This window comes from Xenopus laevis, chromosome 1L (genome assembly GCF_017654675.1).
Source record: "Xenopus laevis strain J_2021 chromosome 1L, Xenopus_laevis_v10.1, whole genome shotgun sequence".
Taxonomy (NCBI): Eukaryota; Metazoa; Chordata; class Amphibia; order Anura; family Pipidae; genus Xenopus; species Xenopus laevis.
In genome coordinates this window covers 190,876,922-190,896,455 of record NC_054371.1, presented here as the reverse complement: position 1 = coordinate 190,896,455, position 19,534 = coordinate 190,876,922, and the positions used below count along the sequence as shown (strand labels likewise).

Sequence of the window (19,534 nt, the reverse complement as noted above, 5' to 3'; positions counted from 1 at the left end):
TGGGAGACCTGATAACCATGCCCATGCACTGGCTACACAAATAGATGTTAAAGATGGAAGGGGAATGTAGAGAGAGCAGTTACATCTAGGAAGTGCAGAATGGAAAGTGAAAGTAATTGCCTGCCCCGCCTCTATGCCTTTAGGAAATTACTTTATTATAGGATCAAAATTTTAGTCTAAACCAAATTCTTTTATTAAGAGATATATATATATATATATATATATATATATATATATATATATATATATATATATATATATATATATATATATATATATATATATATATATATAGTCTGTAGTAAGCAGCCGTACTCTGAAAACTGGACTCAATATTTGCAGGTGCAGGGTCAAATATTCCACATATAGATTTACTGTAAAGGCTCGCACTCCAGTTTACTGTTTCATCAAAAAAGATTTTATTTAGTACTAAATAAAATCTTTTTTGAAGAAACAGTAAATTGGAGTGCGGGTCTTTACAGTAAATGTGTATATTTATATGTATTCAAGTTGGGGGGACTGTGACGGGCCATTCCAGAATATTGTACTTCTCCCTCTGTATAAATGCCTTTGCAGATTTCGAGGTGTGTTAGGGTCATTGTCTTGTTGGGTGTTTTTCTTGGAATGCGGTGTTCTTCTTCCGCCATGCAAAGCACTTTTTTTATGACCAAATAACTTAATTTTTGTCTCATAGGTCCAAAGCACTTTGTTCCACTTTGACTGTGGCTTGTCTAAATAAGCTTTTCAATACAACAAGTGTGAGTGCAGAAAGGGCTTCTTTCTCATCATCCTGCCATACAGATGTTCTTCGTGAAAATTGCGCTCAATTGTAGAACGAAGTACAGATACACCATCTGCAGCAAGATGTTCTTGCAGGTCTTTGGAGGTGATCTTTGGGTTGTCTGTAACCATTCTCACAATCCTCCACATATGTCGCTCCCTTATTTTTCTTGGCCTGCCAGACCTGGGTTTTACAGCAACTGTGCCTGTGGCCTTCCATTTCCTGATTACATTCCTTACAGTTGAAACTGACAGTTTAAACCTCTGAGATTGCTTTTTGTAGCCTTCCCCTAAACCATGATACTGAACAATCTTTGTTTTCAGATCTTTTGAGAGTTGCTTTGAGGATCCCATACTGTCACTCTTCAGAGGAGAGTCAAACAGAAGCACAACTTGCAATTGGCCACCTTAAATACATTTTCTCATGACTGGATACACCTGCGTATGAAGTTCAAGGCTTAATGAGCTAATCCAACACATTTGGTGTTGCTAGTAATCAGTATTGAGCAGTTACATGCATTCAAATTATCAAAATTACAAGGGCAACCACATTTTTGCAGAGTCAGTTTTTCACATTTGATTTAATTTCATACAAGTAAAAACTGCTTCACTTAAAATCTTTGCTCAGAAAATACCCCAGTACTTAGATGTTCCTGGGAAATGAAAGACATACCACTGTTTTTTTTTTTGTTGAAAGTGGAGTCAATTATTATGCAGGCTGATATATATATATATATATATATATATACATGCCGAAACACTTGTGTGTAAAAGCCCTGCCTCTTTGATAAATATGCCCCTTAAGCTGGCCATAGACGCAAAGATCCGATCGTACGAATCAACGTACGATCGGACTTTCCCATCTCCTGACCCTCCACTAACCATTCATATCAAAGTCTTTACCATTCCGATCAAATAAGAACAGATCACACAATGTTCTGCCCCTAACAGCAATCGTACGATACTTATGTCTGACAACACTAGTGACAGTCTCCCTCTGAAAATCGTACGATCGGCAATACACGAAGAGATATTATCGGCAGGCGACAGAAATTTTCTAACCTGTCCGATCGACCAAACGACCGATCTCTGACGGACGAAAAATGTCGGGACTCTCCACACATGGTCCGAAAATCGTACGAATCCACGATTCGTACGATCGGATCTTTGTGTCTATGGCCAGCTTTAGAGTTATGTTATGATATTCTCTTTTGCCAACACAAATGTTGCTAATAGCTACTCAAACACCAAATGTTTATGTGTTGAAGGATGGCTTTCTGCAACCTCCACAGCAGATCAGTTGGTTATGCAGCAGCAAGCTTATTCACACTATTCTGCAGGTGAAATCTAAAGCATAGACATAACAGTTATTGCTGCGACTGCCAAGGGAGTTCCAATGTGCACTTGAAGCAAGGTAATTTTCCAACATGCTGGAAAGAGAAACATTTTCTCATGCAGTACATTAATAAAAAAAACTATGCAAAACTGCTTTCACACAAATGCTGTCTCTGAGTACCCAAATCAACCCGGTTATTCACATTTACTGATTGATTCATGGGCACCTATTCCTTGGGCTGCAACTGCTCTAAATTCCTATTACCCCCTTTTTACCACATTGACCTGCTACAAATCACTGACTGGAAACATCAAACTCAACATTAGTGAGATAGCAGCAAAGAAGTAGCGACGAGTGCAAGCCCAATGGCCTGATATATTGCTACATTTAAATATTTCTGATGCCAGGAACAGGAAAAGGGAGGAATATATATCCTTAGCTGTTACATAGGTATTGATATATATCTGAGATAACCTAAAATAATTGTAATATATTCTAGTAAATGGTTTTACTTATCTATGTAGTGTTCTGCACTGTGCAATTAAATGCTAAATTGCTGCCAGCACTGAGGGGAAATCTGGAAAAATTATGTTGCATTCATCCCTAGATTATGATTTATCAACCCAATGAATTTCTATTGATAATTTCATTTATATCACCCAGTTGAGAATTATTTTAGGCTGTTTTATGACATAACATTTTCCTACCCACCAGTTATATGACATCCCAGACTCATGCTACAACTAAAGTAGCTAATACTGTAAAGCATTCCTTTGTTATGAGTTCTGCTACTTCTGTTACTGCTTTTTATCTTTTTTTCTGTTTAACTTCTAATGACAGAAAAATAACATAAGCAACTTTGCAATATACATTCCTTATTAAAGTGGACTTGTCACCCAGATATAAAAATCTGTATAATAAAAGCCCTTTTCAAATTAAACATGAAATCCAATTTCTATTTTTTATTAAAGCATTCATAGCTGTTGTAAACGCTTTTTAAAAATCTCAGCTGTCAATCAAATATTGTCTGCCACTCCTCTATGCCATGGGCATAGAGGTGGGGCAGACAATTACTTTCACTTTCCATTCAGCACATCCTAGATGTCACTGCTCTCCACACATTCCCCTGTTCTCTTAACCATTTAATTCTGTAGCCAGAGCTTGGGGATGGACATCGGGTCCCCCATTCTGGTGCACAAACAAGATTCTGAGATGATCCAAGGCTTGTCTTAATAACAGTGTGCACAAAATGGCTGCTGCCTGCTTGCTATAATTATGAATTATGCATCCATTAAAGGAGAAACAAACCCCTTGTTAAAAACCCTACCTTCCTACCCCACATAAACTCCCCTCCCTCCCCCTCCCCCAGCCTAACTGCTACCCCAGGCAAGTGCCCCTAACTTTTTACTTACTCCTCGGTGCAGATTCAGGGATCAGAGTCCACGGCATCCATCTTCTTCTTCTTCGGTAATCGAGAATGAGACGGGCGAATCGGTGCATGCGCAGTGGAGCAAATGGTTCGCGCCAACTATGCGTCGAAATTGATGGAAATTGCCAAACTGCCGGAAGCAGACAAGAGACCCGGAAGATGGCTGCATTAAGGGGTTTGTTTCTCCTTTAATGACCAATTTATAACTTAGTTGGGATCAAGTTCAAGGTAGTGTTTTATAATTCGAGAGAAAAAGGTAATCATTTTTAAAAATGTGAATTAAAATGGAGTCGGGAGACGGGCTTCCCATCATTCGGAGCTTTCTGACTTTTGGGCTTCCTGATAACGGATCCTATACTTGTATCTTTCTCATACTATTGTCTGTACTGCAGGTCGTGTCTACTTAAACTGTAGCCGAAGTCAGTTGATTAACAAACCTGTGACTTAGCATGCAGGGCATTGTAGGAAATGGGATCTTGGCTGAAGAGGAGCTGACTTCTGCTACATTGTTTCTACATTCCTCTTCTGACTCCTCGCCCTTGTTTCCCTACCCATTCTGACTCATCATCCTCTTCACCCATTCAAGTCTGATTTGTCGCCCTCTGCACCCTGTTCCTGCAATTCCCTTTACTTGTTCCGTGGGCACAGCCAGTCCCTGCCTAAAGGACTTCCTCCTCTGCCTCCACAGCGCCCCCTACCTAATCCTTGACAGATGTGGGATCTCATGTTATTGCTTCGAATCCCTGTGGCATCTCCTTGCGACCCTGGACAGGTCACTTAATCTTCTGGTGTCCTGGCTAATTAGTGTGGCTATAATGGCTGCCTTGCTTGCTGTGAAGAACTCCACTGAAGAAAAGTGCTACTGTATATAAATGATTCCCTTTATGTGCTATGTGAATACAAGGTAGCCTGTTTGCCTTCACTTCATATAAGTTTATATTATATACTTGAGCACTTCTTCGTGTGATTCATTGTGCGTAATCTTTAATATGCTTCACCACAAGGAACTACATGATGAAATGCAGTTTGTTATTTTCAATAAGTTTGCCGTTCAGTGCTTCCCTGATTGCAATATGTACTCTGTGAAATGTCCCAGCCTGCACATGCAACTATTAGCATATTGTACTCACGAGGATACATTGCCATAGATAAAGTACAAGCTGTCTCCTATTCCCAGTATGGACTGCTCCAAGACCTAACTAACTAACCATCAGCCATAGATTTTGGGAGAGGTGACTCTTTAGTTTTGCTATTTTTGGTCAAGTAACAGAAGTGCAAGTAACTCAGACAATCCAGTTGGTGACATACATGAAAACTGATTTTCTGCTCTTCAATCATGGGTGAGAGGGAAGTTCTGAAAAAAATATTGTTTTACTGTTGTAGCAGTAGACTGATTAAATATAACAATGGATATATTGAGGAGACAATATACAAGGGGGTTTATCATAAACACAGATGATTTATATTTGCTTTACTGGCAGTGGCCATAGTAGAAATGGCAGATACATAACCTCTTAATTGCAATCAGTGAAAATGACTACTTCTATTCAGTTTAAGTACATAAAAGAGCTTGTTTAATACATTAGATAAAAAAGTGGTGATTTGAAAATATGGTGATCTGGAAAACAAATTATTCAAGAGAAACCCAAGCTGTGACTGTTTTTTATACAGCATGCTCATGAAAAAATACAGCAGTGACATCTAGCGGAAGAGAATGGAAAGAACATTAGGGGGGAAACTTTTTATTTTGTAAACAAGTCTAACTCTTAGCAGTGTCATCCAAGTTTTAATGGTGTGTAGCATAAAGAAGCACCCCCCCCCCCAAAAGGAGCATTAATTGCTACATTTTTATTGCTTTTTATTGATCTGTTCCTGGTAATGTTGAAAGGGAACACTGCAAAGACTTTGCTGCTACTGTGGGTGTTATATCAGAATATGGTTTTGAATAAATGGAATAGAAAAAATAGTCATAGAAAAAAAACACCATCTCATAAAAAGCATAATTAAATACCACTTTATTATAAAATAATTTTTTTACATCTTAATATACAATATTTACATCAGTAGAAACAAATTTAGGTTTCTGTCCAAGGTTATTCAATTGGGCTGTGGATCAGATCAAGTTGCAAAATGCTGTAGGAGATATACACTGACGTCAATATTCTGCTTTACAGCTGCTTTACTTGCAACTTTGAAGGGCTTTTGGGTTGAAAGTAAATATATCCAAATTCAAATAACAATCTTAGCCTTTTTACAAAAGCTTTTCATACTATATTATGAAAGAGAAAAACAAGGTTTTGAAATTGTGGATCAGCTTTTATGCTCCAAATGATACAGCACATGTAAAACTCACGTTTGTAGTCCATTGAAATCAATGCAGTTGCCAGAAGCAACCAATAAGCAACTAGTTTCAGCAGTGTGCTGCAAGTCACAAAAATAAATTCACTATTGGTGATTGCACTGTTGTAGCTACTTTTGAAATCAGCAACTTCCTGAACAGTTAGTTAAAGACCTAGAAATGAACGAAGGCCAGGGAAATAGACAAAAGAAGTACAGCTCTGCACTGGTGTAGCATTCAGTCTGGAGTTGAACCAGTGATGTGCAGTTTACTATGCATCTTGCAAACCATTGGCCTTATTTGAGCAGATAGTTAGGTTTACCATAAGCTTTCCCATATGACTCCTAGCTCTGAGCTCACTCACTGCTCATATTGTTCCTGGGTGTGCTATATTTTAGTTCCTGATGCCTGCCCTACCCCTGCCCTGTTCCCTTGTATTGATTTCCTGGTTGTGATCCTGGTCTGTCTATACTAGTTTCTTCTCACAGTTTTACATTTTGTCTCAGAAGACCCACAGGTAAGGGTACACAATGGTACCAATAACAAAGTTATAAAAAAGGATGGAGTCTTCAAGATGGATTTCAGAAAGCAGCAACATTAAAGGCAAAGACTTCCTGGATATACTCATACTTCCACTCCAGCAACCGCATCCACTGTCACCTCTCATCTTACATAGTTACATAGTTACATAGTTACATAGTTAAATTGGGTTGAAAAAAGACAAAGTCCATCAAGTTCAACCCCTCCAAATGAAAACCCAGCATCCATACACACACCCCTCCCTACTTTTAATTAAATTCTATATACCCATATCTATACTAACTATAGAGCTTAGTATCACAATAGCCTTTGATATTATGTCTGTCCAAAAAATCATCCAAGCCATTCTTAAAGGCATTAACTGAATCAGCCATCACAACATCACCCGGCAGTGATCTTAAACCGTTCTATCTTGAAGCTCCTTACCTCTGGAGTTGATTCAATGAATTCCTCTGTAGGAAACACTCTCATAGAGGCCTATTTATGAAAGGTCGGATTTTAGGGGTTTTCGAGGTTTTTGGAACCACGACTAAACTCACTAACTCTAAAACCCACGAATGTCATTACGTTTATTAAGTTCAGAATAAAAAAAGTATGAAGGGGAAATAATGCTGAACAATCCCAAAAAAAAAAAGTATGAATACCTCTAAATATTCACGTTTTCCAGACATTTCCTAACGAAAACAACCACCAGAAATCCTCTAAAAGTCCGAATTGGTTTACAACGGTCCAATAGGATCAGTGCAGCTCCCACTGACTTCTATAGGACCTCAACAACTTTTACCTGTCGAAATTTTAATTATTGGTTTTCGTGGTTTTTACACTTAATAAATCTAAATTTTTACAGCTTTTTTTTTTTAAAAAAAGTGGGAAACTACAATTTTCTAGAGATTTGTGGAAAAAAAATCAAAATTTGATTGTTAGTAAACAATAAACTCAGTCTTGGCAACCTTTGTGCACTTTTTTTGTGCCTGTGCGTGTTCCTATTGTGCCTGTATGTTATCCACCCACTTAGATTGTATGTATGTATAACTGTATTTATAAAGCGCTACAAGAATACGCTTCACTGTAAGCTCTGTGAGGCAGGGACCTCCTTCCTTCCTACTGTGTCTCTTACCACATGGTACTTAAAGGGATACTGTCATGGGAAAACATTTTTTTTTTCAAAATGAATCTGTTAATAGTGCTGCTCCGGCAGAATTATGCACTGAAATCTATTTCTCAAAAGAGCAAACAGATTTTTTTATATTCAGTTTTGAAATCTGACAAGGGGCTAGACATATTGTCAATTTCCCAGCTGCCCCAAGTCATGTGACTTGTGCTCTGATAAACTTCAATCACTCTTTACTGCTGTACTGCAAGTTGGAGTGATCTCACCCCCTCCCTTTTCCCCCCCCCCAGCAGCCAAACAAAAGAACAATAGGAAGGTAACCAGATAACAGCTCCCTAACACAAGATAACAGCTGCCTGATAGATCTAAGAACAGCACTCAATAGTAAAAACCCATGTCCCACTGAGACACATTCAGTTACATTGAGGAGGAAAAACAGCAGCCTGCCAGAAAGCATTTCTCTCCTAAAGTGCAGGCACAAGTCACATGACCAGGGGCAGCTGGGAAATTGACAAAATGTCTAGCCCCATGTCAGATTTCAAAATTGAATATAAAAAAATCTGTTTGCTCTTTTGAGAAATGGATTTCAGTGCAGAATTCTACTGGAGTAGCACTATTAACTGATGCGTTTTGAATTAAACATGTTTTCTGATGACAGGATCCCTTTAACCTCTAAACTAATTCTTCTGTTGGCTAAAGATCTTTTGCAGGAATGGGCTGCACCTCAATTGTGCAGGATGACTAGAAGGTTGGAGAAGATTTTAAACTAGTCACAAGGAGGAGAGTGGAAGATAGGGTGCAATGCCATGCTCAGTAGATCATAGATATCTGATAAAGAGCTGTGTAGTTGTGGAATTCTCTCTTTCTGCTATCCTCACTACTAAACCAGGTCCCTATATTTACCCAAGTAGTTTGGTCCATTGTATCTTTCTGGTTTGACCCAACAGCCCCAGATCCATCCGTATGAAAGCCCACTTAATAAGCATTCACTTAGCATGTATGGGGACAGAATGGTCAACTTCCCAATCTATATATGATCATCCAGATATTAAAGAGGCTGATTGGGGAATTTGGTTGGCTAAGGACAACATCAGTTCATAGAGGTAAAATTACATAAATGTAAGGATTACTATAATAGCATTAAAAAATAGCATTTGCACTAGAACTTTTTGGAATCAGATTTTCAGGTATTTTTCAGGTATTTTTCCAATGTAAAACTAAAATAAAAAAAAACCCTACCATCTTTAATATAGAATAAAAGTGTTGTGCTACATTTATCTGTTACAAAAATGTACAATTATTTAATTCATCCTTTATCTTGACCTTGTTTTTTTTTTTTCCTGGTATGTCCTACTAACTGTTTTTTACTTGTTATATTCAGAATCTCTTGACTTCTGGCTTGCAGTTTGATTTACAGTTCACAATGTTTCTCAAGTGAATCTTGCAAAGTTTCTGTACTCGTTGATGGAGGTTTGTAAATGCAGAATGCAACAAAAAGAAATGCAATAGTCAACACTTTGCTAGCTGCACCTAGAATGTGAGAAGGAACACAATCAGTTTCTCTGCACTTTTCTATTAAAAAAATACAAAGTTTGGCCCAAAGGCAAATGTAATCATTCTTCCCCAACCTACTACTATAGCACGTCTTAAATGCAACAACTCAGCCAAAGGATGCACTTATCATGATCAACATTCCCATTTTTTGAAACCACGAATAAACAAATGTTCTCTAAAATCACAAATATCATGTAAATTATTAAAATATCTGAATATAAAAAGCACGGACCATAAAAAAAAAAAAAATGCTGAACGATCCGAAAAAAATACTAATATCTCTAAAACCTCTAAAAATGTTTGGACAATTATTAGCAAAAATATCCAAAAACCTCTAAAAGTCTGAATGGCTAAATTACTAGCAAAAAAAACCTCTAAAGGTCTAAATGGATAAAAAAAGTAACTTTTCTTTTTATTTCATTACTCTAAGCTCATCTATCCATTTATGTACCTAGAAATTTAGCCAACTGCAAAGCAGGGTAGCTCTCATATCCTCAGGCCCTAAAAAGCAATATTTAGAATTGTTTAGTATGTGATCAAGTAAACCTAATATCCTATGTATTCTCTAGCTCAGGGACACAAAGTGCAAAGCATTGTGCAAAAAGACCTGCCATAGACTGCATGTAACTTTCCTGCTAAAATGGATTTACTATTTATGGTATAGCTGCATCCAGGATATGGGCAAACTAAAGCAGTTGATTGTTCTATTGCTAAATAGCACCAATAAAACAGCATTAGAGAAGCAGTAATTTAGAGGCCTTCTTTTTATCACTTGGTATAGGGAGGAGCACCTCGACAAAGAAAAAACTTGAAAATCTTGAGAAAACAAATAAAACAAATCACCTTCAAAGTGTAGATCCAACTTTTAGGACGACAAGAGCATTATCACACAAAGCACAAGGCATGGGTGGGGAAGGGGTGGATGGATAATGAATGTATCAGTGACTTGATCTTGGTTTTGGTCTAAGACATTTTGATATTTAAAGAAAATATTTACTTACTGATGGATATTAGATTGAATGACATTTGTGAGTTATTGTAAGTCCAGCATGCACCTTTTACTCCACACTCGTTTATATTCCATAAAATACAAGTACTGTCTATTATAACTCCAAACAAAATCGGTCCAGGAATAGAACCTAAAAAATACAAATGTAAGAATTTGTGAGCGGAAGATTAGGAAATCATCTTTGTTCCTATGGTGACACACAAGTGTTTTATATAAGTATTAATAATTGTGTCAATTGCAAATTTATTTCCGAACAATAATGAATATTTAGGCATTAAAATGCTACCCCCATAAGTAATAACAAAGGTGCAGTAACCCATAGCAATCAGTAGAGATGATGGTGACCAGTTAATTCTAATAACTGGTTGCTAGATCTGTAGCAAACCTTGTTTTTTTGTTTCATAAAACATATCTGTTCTTTTTTATTTAAAGGAGAAGGAAACCCCCAGGGCGCTAAACCCCTCCCCTGTGCTGCCCCCCCTCCCTCCTCCCCCTGGCCTACCTGTCCCCCTGGGCAAATGCCCCTAACTTTTTACTCACCCCTCTGCGCAGGTCCTGTCCACGGAGTACGCAGTCGCCATCTTCTCCCACGCGTGTCTTCTTCCTGCTCTGATCGGCGTTTTCTGGCGCATGCGCAGTAGGAACAGGTACCGGTACGGCTCTACTGCGCATGCGCCGAATGTCACGAAGTTTTCCGATTTCACTTCGTGACATTCGGCGCATGCGCAGTAGAGCCGTACCGGTACCTGTTCCTACTGCGCATGTGCCAGAAAACGTGGGTCTTCTCCCACGCGCGTCTTCTTCCTGCTCTGATCGGCGTTTTCTGGCGCATGCGCAGTAGGAACAGGTACCGGTACGGCTCTACTGCGCATGCGCCGAATGTCACGAAGTTTTCCGATTTCACTTCGTGACATTCGGCGCATGCGCAGTAGAGCCGTACCGGTACCTGTTCCTACTGCGCATGCGCCAGAAAACGCCGATCAGAGCAGGAAGAAGACGCGCGTGGGAGAAGATGGCGACTGCGTACTCAGTGGACAGGACCTGCGCAGAGGGGTGAGTAAAAAGTTAGGGGCATTTGCCCAGGGGGACAGGTAGGCCAGGGGGGAGGAGGGAGGGGGGGGCAGCACAGGGGAGGGGGGGAGGGGTTTAGCGCCCTGGGGGTTTCCTTCTCCTTTAAAGAGATGTATAAGAAGTCAGTTTTCCTGCAGGTCACTTAGTGAGCTGGCTTCTGTTACACTGTTCCAATAGCAATCACTAAGAAAACTATTACAAAAAAAGTCTCATCACATTTATATTGGAGTGTTGCTTAGAATTACATTTTCTTTCATTATACAAAACAGTTGTGGGAGACTATTGAATTATTCAAAGACTTGAATTATCAAGTCTTTAAAGTCTTTTAACATTTGCCAATACATATAAAAAACAAACTGTTTTTAATTTTTACATGTTTTACAGAACATTAAAATGTGTTAAAAATTTACTAGGCAGTATGTTCAGAAATTAGCCAGAGCAAATATGAGCACGATGGCTAGATTTATGGAACATGTTGGATGGAGGAATTCATAGGCTCGTCATCCGACAGCCCCTATTGCAGACAGTGTAATATTTGGTTCCGTTTTGGGGGGGGGGGGAGCCACTCGTTTGGCAACCTTGCTAAAAGAGCGGACCTTGTAATGTATGGCCACCTTTAGATAGAGGTCCATAAAGTTGGCCATTATGCTCATATTTGCTCTGCCAAACAATCGTATTACAATGTCCGCAATAAGGGCTGTTCAGGTGAGGTCTGCATCAATGAGCAGATGTGGTCCTCGATCCAACATGAAAACAAACCTGCCCACTCAACATCTGGCTGATTTTTAGCCAGATATCGGTCAGGTAGCGTCATCAGAGGGCCCCATACATGGCCAGATGAGTTGATGACGCGGTCTAAAGGACTCAAATCAGTATCTTAAATTATTAATTATTATTAAGCTTATTATTATTTATTATATTATTAAATAGTAAATAGTTACCTAATAGTCGAATGAATGACCACTGCACACCAAGGGCAAAGGATCTTTGTTTGTCTGGCACACACCTAAAAGAAAGAGGGAAAAAAGAGGTCTATTTCCTTGGTGTTTATCATTATATAGTATTGTATATTGGGTGTTTGCAATATAAATTAAATGAATCAATGTAAACATCCCAAGAGTAAAAAAAAAGCTTTTCTTACCTTAAAATTGCCATAGTGATTGGAGTTGCTGTCATAAACGTGGTGACAACCACAAGAAAGAAAAACACCATAAATATTATCAGGTTATTACAACTTGTTTTACATTTTCCTTGCTCAGCTTGTGATGAAACATTCATTCCAGATTCTCCTATGTGGCCTCCAATGCATGAACAATTACTATATATCTGTGAAAAAAGAAAAATATTTGCAATATCTTACTGAATTAGTTTATTTCTCATGCATCCATACATAGGACTGACAAATATACATCTCAAATGTATTAAAAAATCTATGTCTCCATATATTTAAAGAACCTGAATAAAAAATTCCCCAGGCACTTGAATTGTTATTTCTATGTCCCCACAACCTTGCAATTATGAGACTATTCCAACAATTCATGCTTTAAAATCTCTAAATGTTTGTATAAAGTGTTTTGTTTAACAATCTTGAAAATATGGGATCAGTTATCCGGAAACCCGTTATCCAGAAAGTTCTGAATTATGGAAAGGCCACCTCCTATAGACTCCATTTTAATCCAATAATTCACAATTTTAAAATTTTCACCTATCAGGAGAAAACTGCACCAACCTGGTATTCTTCCAGTGAGATCGTCTTCCTGCTTCTTCATTCTTCTGTCTATGCTGTGCATACACAGTAGAGTGAAAAGCCGAACTTTAATGAAAAAGCCGGCTATTTCATTCTACTGCACATGCATCTGCCCTGGAAAATTTGAAGACAGAAGAAGCAGGAAAAGGAACACTCAATGGTGCTCACTGGAAGAATCCCGGGCCAGTGCAGTTTTCTCCTGATAGGAGCACTGGCCTGGAGTGTCAGGTTAGTAATGCAATCACTTCGGGGTGCCTAACTTTTTTTTTACCCACAAGTAAAAAGGACTTTCCTTCTCCTCTAAATGATTTTTAGTAGACTTAAGGAATGGAGATCCAAATTATGCAAATACACCTTATATGGAAAACCCCAGGTCCCGAGCATTCTGGATAACAGGTCTATTTCTATATCTTTAAAACACACCTTACATAGTGAATATGTGAATAAACTGAGCCCCTAACTTTTAGCTCTGAAAAATACCAAAGTCTTTGGTTTCAAAGTGGAAAGGACGCCCATAGACCTCAATGGGAGAAAAAAGAATGTTGCACGCCAAAACAATTTGAAGCCCTTAGACTTTAGGCTTTAAGAGATTGTGCAGACTATGGGTGAGGTTTTAGCATAATGGGGAGATGTATTTTTTTTCATGGAGCTTTCTACTTGTTGGAAGGGTCCACTTCTCCCAGTGCTGGAACTAGTGGTAGGCAGAAGAGGCACCTGCCTAGGGCTCAACAATGGGTGGACGCATGGCAGATACCTCTTCTACCCCTATTCCAAATTCTCTTGCTTCTAATGCCACTTGAAACTGTGCAATCCATCTCTGTCGCCACCACCCATTACAAGCACAAATAGGGGTGGGGGGTGAGGTGGCCAGTCAGGTTGTCTAGGGTGCCCTGCTAAATTGGACCACTGCTAACCGCTCATGTGACCAGTAAGCTACTAAATTTGGCTACCTGGGAGGGGGAGTTGTGCTAAATTAGTAGTATAGGTGACACATGATTGGTGGTGGCCCTGGCTATATTGTTAGGTTTAGGTGAAAATACTGGTGAATTTTGTTTTATTGTATTTAAATATTACCTTTCCTTCATCCTCATATTCCGCAGACAAACACCCAGCATAGCAGCTAGAGAAATACTGCACTCCATCCGATCCGCAAACTGGGTCATAGAAAAAGCGAGCACAACTGCAGTTGCTGTTACATGGGGCATCTAACTGACCAATCTGTCCAGTTCTACAAGCAACAGAAAAGGGAGAACAATATGACCGAATACATACCTGTTATCTAAAGTCTTTCAGAAAGTTTAAATATGCAATGGCATCATTTTAAGGAACAGTAACATCAAAAAATGTAAGTGTTTTAAAGTAATAAAAATATAATGCAGTGTTGCCCTGCACTGGTAATAAAACTGTTGTGTTTGCTTCAGAAACACTACTATTGTTTATATAATAAACTGCTGTGTAGCAATGGGGGCAGCCATTCAAAGGAGAAAAGGCTCAGGCTACTCAGCAGATAGCAGATAAGCTGTTATCCACTATTTAACCTGTGCCATATAGCCTTTTTTCAATTTCCACAATTGCTACACAGCAGCTTGTTTATATGAACTATAGTAGTGTTTCTGAAGCAAACAATCAGTTTTATTAGTGCAGGGCAACATTACATGATATTTTCATTATTTTAAAACCATTTTTTGGTGTTACTGTTTCTTTAAGCCAGTCTTAACAAAAAAAAATGTGAAACTATTGGTTTAAACATTATCTATTACAGAAATGTTTGCATTTTTAGAACGTCAAATATTAAAGAAATACATTTTTTATAAATAAAGCGAACGGAGATGTAACAAAAGTCTTAATGGAAAAAAATGTCAAAAAAAAGTTGTATTTTGCAATGCAATAGTCTTAGATAGTTTGTATACAGGTATTTGATCTATTATCTGGAATGCTTAGGTTTTTCTAGAAAGGGGTATTTCTGAAATTTTAATCACCATAATTTAAGTCTAATAAAATCATTTCAACATTAAGGGGCACATTTACTAAGCTCGAGTGAATGATTAGAATAAAAAAAACTTTGAATTTAGAAGTTTTTTTTGGGCTACTTCGACCATCGAATGGGCTACTTCGACCTTCGACTACGACCTCAATTCAAACGATTCAAACTAAAAATCGTTCGACTATTCGACCATTCGATAGTCGATGTACTGTCTCTTTAAAAAAAACTTCGACCTCCTACTTCGCCATTTAAAACCTACCGAGCATTAATGTTAGCCTATGGGGAAGGTCCCCATAGGCTTTCTAGCAAATTTCTGATCGTTCCTTCGATTGTTCGATCGATTATTCCTTCGATTGTTCGATCGAACAAATAGCGGTAAATCCTTCGATTTAGATAGTCAAAGGATTTAACTTCGATAGTCGAATATCGAGGGTTAATTAACCCTCGATATTCGACCAATAGTAAATGTGCACCTAAATAAACCAAATGGGATTGTTTTGCCACCATTATAGATTTGTGCTGCTTAGTTACCATCAAGTGTTTTATTATTACAGAGAAAAGGAAATAATTAAAAAGTAGAATTAAATTAGAAATAATGTAAAAAATTAGAATTATTTGCTTAAGATGGAGTAGCTTCAAATGTGACATGACCTTCCCTTAATTCTGAGCTTTCTGTGTAATGGAATTCTGGATAAAGCATCCAATACCTCTAGTGCGACTTTTAAAAAGGCATGGTGCATTTTTTAGATCTTCCTAAAGGTGGCCTCTATTAAATTAAAATTAAATACACTCTGCCCAGTGTAAACTACAAATCACCTTACCACCACCTGCAGATGAGGAGCTAAAGGTTTGCATTATCTATATAGAATGCAAAGAAAACATGTTTTGCGTTAAACACTTTTTTTCCATTAACAGCAGCTATAACATAGCCCAAAGATTAAATGGTAGAGACCTTATACGCTGTCCCTAATTACATAGTAAATATAAAATGCCCAGCCTGTAATCTTCCAGTTTATGCTGAATTACAGCTCTCAACACAGCCTGACCAAAGAAGAAGAACGCACTACATTATTTACTAGTGCTATTCAATATTTCTACATGTCAAACTACCCAAATCATCTGCAGACACTAAGGGGGTTATTTATTAAGGTCCAAATGGCAAAAACGAAGAATTTCTGTTGTTTTTACTATAGTATAAAATCTGAATTTTTCGTGGAAAAAAAACCACAGGATTTTTCAGTATTTATTATACCCCGAGGATGGAAAAAGTCAGAATCTAAAATCCGGCATCTCAGACCTGCCGAGATTGTATATAAGTCAATGGGAGAAGTGTCAAAGATAACCTGATCTGCGCTGGGTTTTGTGCAAAAATCCGAAGATTTCGTAGTTTTCGAACAAAAATTTTGAAAAAATTCGTACAATTTGAATTTTCAGATGATTTTCACGATTTTTAGGGAAAATGTATTGATAAATAAGGGGAAAAAACACATGCGGATTTGGACGGACTAGTTTCCAGAAAATAATGAGATAAATTCAGACATTGATAAATGGGCCTCTTGTTTATCTATTGCCTGCAACTTAATAAATTTGAAAAGCCTGTGAGAATAGAATGGATGTCAGATCATGGTTTGAAAACTGTACACCTATGAAATACAGATACAGCAATAATTTCAGATACATATACACTGTAGACAACAATTGTAGTTGGTCTTATTACTAAACAGCCATGCAGTTTTTAATTTAGGGATGCACCGAATCCACTATTTTGGATTCGGCCGAACCCCCGAATCCTTTGCGAAAGATTTGGCAAAATAGCGAACCCAGCGCCTAATTTGCATATGCAAATTAGGGGTGGGAAGGGGAAAACAATTTCCCTCCCTGTCCCTAATTTGCATATGGAAATTTGGATTCAGATTTGGTTCATACGGGAAGAAGGATTTGGCCGAATCTGAATCCTGCTGAAAAAAGGCCTAATCCTGGCCGAAGCCCGAACCGAATCCTGTATTTGGTGCATCCCTAGTTTTTATATTTTAAGAGGTGCCCAGTTTGATTATTAGACCCTGTAAATACATAGTTCTTGAACATGACCGGCCCTTCCATATAATAAGAAACAGGAGCTGTTTGAAAGGTTGCACAGAAGATAATTAGCCCGGAGCCATGCATTTTTTTCATTAAAGAAGTGGTCGCATGTATATGTTTGTTCCTGTAGAATATCAGTTTAATCTCTTACCCATTATATTGCACAGATACACCTGCGAATGGATCGTTACCACATCTTGCAAAAATAAAAATGGTTGTCAGCGCCACTGAGATGAAGGATATTATAATTGAGAACCTAATTATATTTTTGCATTCAAATTTAAATTTGGAGACAATTAAGCCTCCTAACACTTGTCCAATTGCCGCTGCTGGTATTAGGACACCACCTGAAAATACAGGAACAAATGTGATTCGATCAAACTCTGAAAATTCTCTGCACTGCTATTTATTAACATAGGGTGTCAAATGGCAAGTTTTTAAATCTTCATTCTACAGTTCTCTAGCTGATGATGGACAACACATCTGTATAATAGGGAAGATAGTTCAACAATAGCTAGAGTCCATGAGGTTGAGGATCTCTGTTTTAACAGACCACTAGAATTGAATTTATACCACATAATAATTGTATTGTTCAGGCTGATATATATTCACTATTTACGGATTCTCTAGCCTAAATTGAATTGGTAGCTTACTGGCTCATAGATGGGACAAATGATTTCCTGCCCAACCAATATCTGGCCAATACCAACAGGCAGGTTTATAAATAATGGCCATATCAAATGATGTGATCATCTACTGACAGGGCTACACTATTATGATCAGCAAGGTTTGGTTCACCATCTAGCTAGCTCATTTGGTGCCTTGCCAAACAAGCAGAACTATATGTGTATGACCAGAATTGAGCATACTGAACTAACTTTTTTGATAATTTACTTTTGGAGTCAATGCTTAATCTAGTCAAATATTTTTATTTTACTTGTACTTACTAATACTTTATCATGACAACATCATTTTTAGTGCTTGTGTGTGTTATGAATTACAAAACCATTCAGCTGAAGACAGATGTGGAAAGACAATAACACAACACCTGATTTGCTCTTGAATACCTGTTCTCTATTAATTCTATATAAATAACAGACAAAAAATGCCACTTACCTCCTAAAATAGCTGCAAAGCTGGAGGTCAATGAAAACTGGTTTTCAATGAATTTAGGAAGGAATGCTGCAAAGCCGGTGGTGATAAATGCATCAAAGCAGCTTGAAAATGTTAAGGTGATAAGAACTGGATTTTTCACCAGGAGCTAGTAAAAATAATTAATTATTATCTTTATAAATATATATATATATATATCTATATATATATATATATATATATATATATATATATTTATATATATATATATATATATATCTATATATATATATATATATATATATATATATATATATATATATATTTGTACTAATTACATGCATATAAAAAGCAGAACATTTTATGAACAATAAGACCCTGTCCTGTAGAGTTTACAGCTGACAGATTGGGTGGGGCACTAATATTGACCATACTAACCAACTGACTGGCACCTTCAGGAGGCAATTGGGACAGACCATCCTGTATTGCCTAAACTGTAAATTTCATTCATCCATGACCCTTTTTAGTATGCGCATGATTATGTATAAGCAGGAGAACACAGCTTCACCAAGGTTTATAAGCGATATGCTCCTCTATGCCATCATCAACAAAGTAACATCCCTTTGCACATGCTAAGGAAAATTACACAAAGTTCAGCCAGCCTTCTGACTTTAAGACCCTGAAAGTGCAATCTGGTGTGTGGTCTATGAACAAGTCACAATGCCTTATGTAGACATTGGTTGTTCTTCTGTGTAAGCAATTTACCAACCACAGAGAGCCTACCGGAATGTCAGTGAACTCCCTGTTTTCACTCAGAGCCCCATGTGCCTAAAGACTAAAAAACTCAAAAAGCAGTGTTGGATAGTACTGAACAACTTAAGGGCTATACCCTAAGTGAAGCTTGTTTTCTAGTGGCAAACCATGAACCAAGAAATATCCACTTCTTTATTGTTTAGAAAATCCACTGCTAAGACTTAATTTTCCAAGAGTGGAGAGAATGATTGCCAGTCCTAGTTACTTTAATGGTAAAACACAAATGCATTACTGACACTCACTAGATCTTTTGGGCAAGTTTGCGTTGCACAATGACGCAATTGCACAAGGCGTGATATAAAAGGCGCCATTACCTATTTTCACCTGCCCAGTAGGTTCTGTTTACTATTAATTCCTGGGTATGATTTATGCTCCAGGGATCTTAGACTCAGTTGCCTGACTCTGATATTTGCTGCCTGCCCTGACCCTGTTGCCTGAACTTGACTATGATTTAGAATTTTGATTTGGTACTGCCCTGCTCTCATAGTATTGACCCTAGCCTGTTCCCTGACTACGCACTGCTTGATCCCTGTTCATCTGGTTTATGCTCTGGTTCCGTTGCCTGCCCAGAATCTGAGTCTTGGTTCTCTCACTTTAAGACCTGGTGGTATCTGAGTAGCGAAGGGCTCTTTCCGGAACAAAAGGCGGCTG

The 19,534-nt window shown here is 38.0% G+C and overlaps 1 protein-coding gene across 1 annotated transcript in view; it reads right to left on the bottom strand.

The window, feature by feature from the left end:
- Nucleotides 1-8,815: 8,815 nt before the first annotated feature.
- slco4c1.L (solute carrier organic anion transporter family member 4C1 L homeolog) overlaps nt 8,816-19,534 on the bottom strand; it is a 34,562-nt gene continuing 23,843 nt past the window's right edge. Inside the window, exons 7-13 of the mRNA XM_018264457.2 lie at nt 18,095-18,239; nt 17,130-17,325; nt 13,990-14,143; nt 12,310-12,494; nt 12,110-12,174; nt 10,090-10,227; nt 8,816-9,064 (exon numbers count right to left, since the gene is read on the bottom strand). Of these exons, the coding sequence (XP_018119946.1) occupies nt 8,946-9,064; nt 10,090-10,227; nt 12,110-12,174; nt 12,310-12,494; nt 13,990-14,143; nt 17,130-17,325; nt 18,095-18,239 (1,002 nt within the window). The 3' untranslated portion in view covers nt 8,816-8,945. The remainder of the gene's footprint in view (nt 9,065-10,089; nt 10,228-12,109; nt 12,175-12,309; nt 12,495-13,989; nt 14,144-17,129; nt 17,326-18,094; nt 18,240-19,534) is intronic.